This window comes from Penaeus chinensis, chromosome 5 (assembly GCF_019202785.1).
Source record: "Penaeus chinensis breed Huanghai No. 1 chromosome 5, ASM1920278v2, whole genome shotgun sequence".
Taxonomy (NCBI): domain Eukaryota; kingdom Metazoa; phylum Arthropoda; class Malacostraca; order Decapoda; family Penaeidae; genus Penaeus; species Penaeus chinensis.
Genome location: NC_061823.1, coordinates 14250321 through 14258088, shown reverse-complemented (window position 1 = coordinate 14258088; position 7768 = coordinate 14250321). Strand labels below are relative to the sequence as shown.

The following is a 7768-nucleotide window of genomic DNA, read 5'->3' as shown; positions in this document are numbered from 1 at the left end:
GTATGATGTAGAATTCCCTTTAGATGGCACTATCAAACAGCTTAAGGAACATCTAAGTTCAATAATCAGTAAGTGGATTTGATGTTTGTTTGTAGTTGGGGGGGTATATATATATATATATATATATATATATATATATATATATATATATATATATATATATATGTATATATATATATGTATATATATATGTATATATATATGTATATATATATGTATATATATATATATATATATATATATATATATATATATATGCATATGTATATATATATATATATATATATATATATATATATATGCATATGTATATGTATATGTATATGTATATGTATATGTATATGTATATGTATATGTATATGTATATGTATATGTATATGTATATGTATATGTATATGTATATGTATATGTATATGTATATGTATATGTATATATATATATATATATATATATATATATATATATATATATATATATATATATATATATATATATATATATATATTTAAATGTGAATATATTTAAATGTTCATATGTTTATATATTTATGGATTGATATGTTGATATATTGATATGTTGATATGTTGATATATTGATATATTTATGTGTTTAACTATTTATGAATTTCTTTATTTCTATATTTCTATATTTATAAATATATGTATATATACATATAAATTTACATATACATATATATATATATATATATATATATACACATACATACATACATACATACACAGACACATACATACATACATACATACACAGACACATACATACATACACATGCACATGCACACGCCCATGCACACGCACACGCACACGCACACGCACATGCACACGCACATGCACACGCACATGCACACGCACATGCACACGCACATGCACACGCACATGCACACGCCCATGCACACGCCCATGCACACGCCCATGCACACGCCCATGCACACGCACACGCACATGCACATGCACATGCACATGCACATGCACATGCACATGCACATGTACATACACATACACATACACATACACATAAATACACACAAACACACACTCACACACACTCACACACACACACACACACACACACACACACACACACACACACACACACACACACACACACACACACACACACACACACACACACACACATACTGCATTTAAACCACACTTGCATCCATTTCTGTTTGTGTGTGTGTGTGTAAGTGTGTGTGTGTGTGTGTGTGTGTGTGTGTGTGTGTGTGTGTGTGTGTGTGTGTGTGTGTGTGTGTGTGTGTAGCATGCATTCCTGTGACAAGCATAGGATTTGTAATATTTATGATGTATTTCAGATGTATTACCAGCAATGCAGAAAGTAATGATTAAAGGTCTAGCAAAGGATGAAAAGACCTTACGAGAGCTAGGTGTGACCCGAGGCTCCAAGGTCATGATTGTGGGGTCCAAGTTAGATGACGTCGTCAATGTCAATACTCCAAAAGCTGAGGTACAATTTGTTCACGTTGAATTAATGTTGATTTAGCACACTCTTTCAGGTGTTTTTATTTTTTTAAGTTGTTGCAACAGAGAGGCTGAGAGTTTTTTATTTATTTATGTATTTATTTATTTATGTATTTTTTTTTTTTTTTCTTTTTAATCAAACAGTCAGAATGAAAACGAGTCGTGAATTTTGTGTTTTTAAATTCTGGATTCCCTTGCTTTCGCAGACAAGGAATCCTTAGTTGATTTAAAAATTCCTGATTTGTTATTTTGTTCTTATTCTGGCTGTTTCGTTTCACATACATACTCTTTACTGTTTGTAGTTTTATTCATGCTTTTTTTGTGTGTTTGTGTGTGTTTTTTTTTTTTTTTTTTTTATGAGTTTCAGAAAGGAAGCAGTCAAGTGGAAGATATTTAACTAAATCATCAAAAGAGCTGAATGAAATAAAGTAATAGAAACCTAGGTTATATGATTTATAGATGTTCTCCACATCAGAAATAAGATTAACTGTTTTTTGTTATTAACTCATCATCACTGGGAAAAAGTTGTGTACATTATATTATTGCTTTGTGAAATGTCTCTGCACGTCAGTTGTTAGACCTTGTGACCTCACCTGATTACATCTTTCCTTGAGTTTGTGAATAAATTATTTATTTAACTAATGCTATCAATATTGATGCTGTTATTTTTATTACAGACAGTATAATTATTATAGTGTTATTGACATTACTAGCAACAAAAAAGACACCAGAAAATCAAGGAAAAGGGTAAACATGGGAGATAGGCAGTACTTGTAATTAACTTATTGGTGACTTAGTGCCTGTGGAGTCATCCATGTGCAGAATTAATTAATAAATTAAGCTCACAATAGGCATGGGATGTATAATCATGCTATCCCCAGTGGCTTCGAATTAATAAGGTTTGATTTTTCCTAGCGTTAAGACTTATTGATAATTATCTCAATATTTTTGTCTCTAACCTCATTCTTTCTTCCAAAGAGTACTTCTTCTGAGAAGCCAAGTACCTCGACCTCCACAAAAGAACCTCTCAGCAGACAAAAGATCCATCGCAAAATTCTGGATAAGGGGCTTCCAGACGATGTTATGCCGGGCATAAAGAACAACAAGGTAGGAAGTGAGGGTGAGAGTGAGAGAGTGGGTGTCCGAATAGGCGTAAGAGTAAAAGTAAGAGAAAGAGGTGGTGAAGAAGAGACAGAGAGGTAGGGAAAGAGAGAGAATAGAGAAAGAGAGAGAGATAGAGAAAGAGAGAGAGATAGAGAAAGATAGAGAGATAGAGAAAGAGAGAGAGATAGAGAAAGTGAGAGAGACAGAGAAAGAGAGAGGTAGAGAAAGAGAGAGAGATAGAGATAGAGATAGAGATAGAGAAAGAGAGAGAGACAGAGAAAAAGAAAAGATAGAAAAAAAAGAAGGGTAGGAAAGAGAGTAGGTAGGAAAGAAAAGGGAGAGGGGTAGAGAAAGAGAGAGAGAAGTAGAGGGGTGAAAAGAGAGGAGATAAAAAAGAGAGAAAAAAAAAGAAACAGAGAAAAAAGGAGAGAACAGAGAAAGAGAGAGGGGAAGGAAAGAGAGAGAGTTTTGGAAAGAAGGGATAGGGGACAGAGAGAGAGAGAGAGGTAGAGAAAAGAGAGGAGAAGAGAAGAGAGAGGGGCAGAGAAAAGGAGAGCAGAGAAGAGAGAGAGATAGAGAAAGAGAAGAGATAAGAAAGAGAGAGGTAGAGAGAAAAGAAAGAGAGGGAGAGAAAAAAAGAGAGGGGGGTTTGGGAGAAAGAGGAGGGTAGAAAAGAAAAAAAGAGGGTAGAGAAAGAAAAGGGGAGAAAGAAAAGAGGGGTAGAGAAGAGAAAAGGGGGAGAAAAAGAGAGAGTTTAAAAAAGAGAGGGAGGTAGAGAAAGGGGAAAAGGGGAAGAGAAAGAGAGAGGATAGAGAAAGGAAAAGGGTAGAAAAAGAGAGAGAGAAAGAAAAAGGAGAGAGAAAGAGAAAAAAAAAAGAAAGGGGAGGGTAGAAAAAGAGGAAAAGAGAAGGAGGAGATAGAGATAAGAGAGAAAGGTAAAGAAAAAGAGAAAAGGGAGAGATAAAAAAGGGAAGAGAAAGAAAGATATATATCTAGAGGTATATCATATATTGCTAAATCTATGTTCTATACGATATTGCATGATATAGCGAATATATATATACTATTATACAGATATCGATATAGATATAAATCTCAATATATATACTATATATAAATCGATCGATATCTATGACAATATAACTATAGTAAGATAAATCGCGATATATACATTTTTCTTTACATATCATATCTTTATATACTATCATTAATCTAACCTATCATATATCATATAACTTAAATATATATCTATATATCCACTCTATATCTCCTCTCCTCTCTATTCTATCTCTCCATACTTCCATATCATATTATATCTAATTAACTAATATATCTAACCATACACTATTCGTTATATACAATCATATATATCTTCCTCTCCTTATCTATCTTAATCTCCCTATTCTATCCCTATATCCCTCTCTCTCTTAATCTCAATTCTCTCTCTCCACTCTCCTCTCATCTCTAATAATAAACATCTATATATAAATATAACCTATCTATCTCACTCTCCCTCTATCAATTTCTAATCCATATCTATATACCTCCAATCTCTTTCTCTTATCTAAATCTCTCTACTCTACATATCTATCTCCTATATACTAAATCTACCATACTTATATCTTACTATACCTCTCTACAACTCTCCCTCTATATCTCAACTCTCTTATCTACCTATCACCTCTCAACTATAAATTCTCTCTATCATATAACTATATCTAAATATAACAGATCTCTCTCACTATCATAATCTCTCTAAATAGTCACATCTTATATCTCACTCTCCCCCTCTACTCATCTCATCTCTTACTCTCCCTCTCTCTCTCAATCTCATTTCTATCAATATCTTTCTATCTATCTTAATATCAATAAATCTTCTAAATATATTCATCTAATCTATCTCTAACTCACATTACTCTCCTCTCCTCTATCACTATCTTTACTCTACCTCTCTATCTAATCTCTTTACGCTAAAATATCTCTCTAACTCTCTACTCTCACCTCTCTCTCTTAACTCTCCTATCTATCTCCCTCTCTCTATCAAATCTATTTTACTCTACTTATCTCTATCACTCTCCCTCTTAATATCTAAATATCAATATCTATCTATAAACTCTATTAATCTCCTCTATCACTCTATTTATCTCAATCTCTATCTATCTTCTCTTACTCTCAACTCTCTCTATAAATCTTCTTCTATAAATACATATAAAATCTATCTTAATCTCCCTCCACTCTCTCAATCTCTTACTATACATATCTCTCTCACTATATAAATATCTACTCTATATAAATTTATTATCGAAATCTAATATCTCTCTATTACTCTACATCCCTCTCTCAAATATATTAAAATCTAACTCTCTCTATAAATATTTACTATACATATATCTCTACTATATAAAATTTATATATATTTCTCTATATATCACTATTATCTATCAATTCTTACTCTCCCTCATCTATATCATTCTCTTCTCTAACTATCTTCTCTTTCTCTTAATCTAATCATATCTCTAAATAATCTTAAATCTAAAATATCTATATCAATCTCTACTCTCCATCTCTCTCTCAACTCTCTTCTCTCACTCTCTCTCTAACTCTCCTTATAATCTACTATATACATCACTATAACTCGATTATCTTCTATTACTCTCCATCTATATCTCTATCTTTCCAATCTCACTATGATCACTATCATTCCTCTCCCTCTATCTATATTCTCTTACTATAAATCTACACCTCCTTCCCTCTATCTATCACTCTTCTTACTCTCCCTCTCATTCCTCTCAATCTCAAAGTTTATATACCTATATTCTCATTCATCTTACATCTCAATAGCTTATATCTAACTATATATAGTATAGATAAATCATTAGTATATCAATAGACATATATATATTTTATATCAAGCGTATATATATATATACAATATATATAACTTAGAGAAATATATCTACTTCTCCTCTATACTATATATAAATATATCTTATTTATATTACTATCAATATCTGCTAACTATAGTGTCTATAAATATATCTATATATATTCTTATGTATAAATCTATATAGATTTCTTGATGTATCTAAAGAGTCTCTATATAATCTTTAGATAAATATCTATATATATATTTAATATCAATAACTATCTAAATCTCTTTACTATAATCTCTCTAGCTCTCACGTTAATTATAGATGATCTATAGAAAGAAGTTTAGATTTCTATCAAGAATCTCTATAAAGCTCTTTATATAAAGAGAGCGATATGATATTTAGATAAAGACGAGCTATTTAATAGATAGAGAAATCTCTATATTACTACTCACTCTATTATTACTAATGCTCTCACGATAAAGAGATACTCTATTTATCTACTCTAACTATTATCTCTATCTATATAGTATGTGAGTAAATATATTAATTCCCTCTTCTATAGCTATAGATTTCTTAAAAGAGATATAGATAGAGCTCTGGTAGAGAAAGATCTAGAGCAACTAGCTGACTATCATAGAGATATATAGCGATGGAAGTGAAATAGAGGAGAGGTAGAGGAAATAGCTAGGAGAAATGAGAGCGCGAGTTGCTATATTAAAGAGAGTTAGATAAAGATAGAGACGGTTAGAGAACGGAAGAGAAAGAGATATCGAGAGTTAGAGAATATGAGAGGATAGAGGAGTTATGAAAGAGAGATGAGATAGAGAGGTAGAGAAAGAGAGGAGAGAAGATAGTAGAAAAATGAGGAGATAGAGAGATGAGAATAAAAAGGAAGGGAGGGGAGGAAAGATGAGAGGGAGAGGGGGGAGAGAGAGAAGAGAGAAGAGAGAGAGGAAAAAGAGAGAGAGAAGAAAAAGAGAGAGAAAGAGATGAGGGGATAGAAAGAGAGAAGGAAGGAGAAAGAGTAGAGAAGGGTGAGAGAGAAGAGAAGAGGAAAATTGATGAGGAGAGAGAAGGGAAAATTGAGAGATGTGAGAGAAGAGAGAAGGGAGAAGAGGAGAGTATGAGAGAAGAGAGAGGAGAGAGAGAGATGAGAGAAAGAGAATGAGAGAGAGATAGAGATGAAAAGAGAGTAGGAGAGGAGAAGAGAAGAAAAGAAGGAATGGAGAGAGAGAAGAAGATGAGAGAAGAGAGAAGAAAAAGAGAGAGAAGAGAGAGAGAAAGAGAGGAGAGATGAGAGAGAAGAGATGAGAGAGAAGAGAGAGAAGAGAATGAGAATGAGAGAGAGAAGAGGTAGAGAAGAGAGAGAGAGAAGAGAGAAAGAAGGAGAGAAGATGAGAAGATAGAGAAGGAGATGAGAAGGAGAGATGAGAGAGAAGAGAGAGAGAGTAGAGAAGTAGAGAGAGAAGAGAAGAAGAGAGTAGAGAGAGAGAGAAAGAGAGAGAGAGAAGAGAGTAGGAAGAGAAGAGAGAGAGAGAGGAAGAAGAGAGAAGAGAGAAGAGAAGAAGAAGAGAGAGAGAGAGAGAAGAAGGACGATGAGAGAGAGAGAAGAGAGAGAGAGGAGAGAAGAGAAGAGAAAGAAGGAGAGAGAGAGAAGAGGAGAAGAGAGAAGATAGGAGAGAGAGAGAGATAGAGAGTGAGAAGAGAAGAAGAGAAGAAGGAGAAGAAGAGATGAGAGAGAGATGAAGAGAGAGAGAAGAAGAAGGTAGAGAAGAGAGAGGAGAGAGAAAGAGATGGATAGAGAAGAGAGAGAAGAGTAGAGGTGAGAGGAGAGGAGGAGAAGAGAGAGAGAGAGAGGGAGAGAAGTGAGAAGAGGAGATGAAGGAGAGAGAGAAGAGAGAGATGGAGAGAAGAGAGTAGAGAAAGAGAGAGATAGAGCGGCAGAGAAAGAGAGAGAGAGAGAGCGGTAGAGAAAGAGAGAAAGATAGAGAAAGAGAGAGAGATTGAGAGGTAGAGAAAGAGAGAGAGATAGAGCGGCAGAGAAAGAGAGAGAGATAGAGCGGTAGAGAAAGAGAGAGAGATAGAGAGGTAGAGAAAGAGAGAGAGATAGAGAGGTAGAGAAAGAGAGAGATTGAGAGGTAGAGAAAAAGAGAGAGGTAGAGCAAGAGAGAGAGGTAGAGAAAGAGAGAGAGATAGAGAAAGAGAGAGAGGTAGAGAAAGAGAGAGAGATAGAGAAAGAGAGAGAGGTAGAGAAAGAGATAGAAATAGAGAGGTAGAGAGAGAGAGAG

The 7768-nt window shown here is 33.8% G+C and overlaps 1 protein-coding gene across 1 annotated transcript in view; it reads left to right on the top strand.

The window, feature by feature from the left end:
- The window catches only part of LOC125025620 (ubiquitin domain-containing protein UBFD1-like), a gene marked incomplete at its 5' end in the record, with an annotated part of 27970 nt that continues 20202 nt past the window's right edge, over window positions 1-7768 (top strand). Inside the window, 3 exon segments of the mRNA XM_047613659.1 lie at window positions 1-68; window positions 1338-1489; window positions 2482-2610. Coding sequence (XP_047469615.1) covers window positions 1-68; window positions 1338-1489; window positions 2482-2610 — 349 coding nt within the window.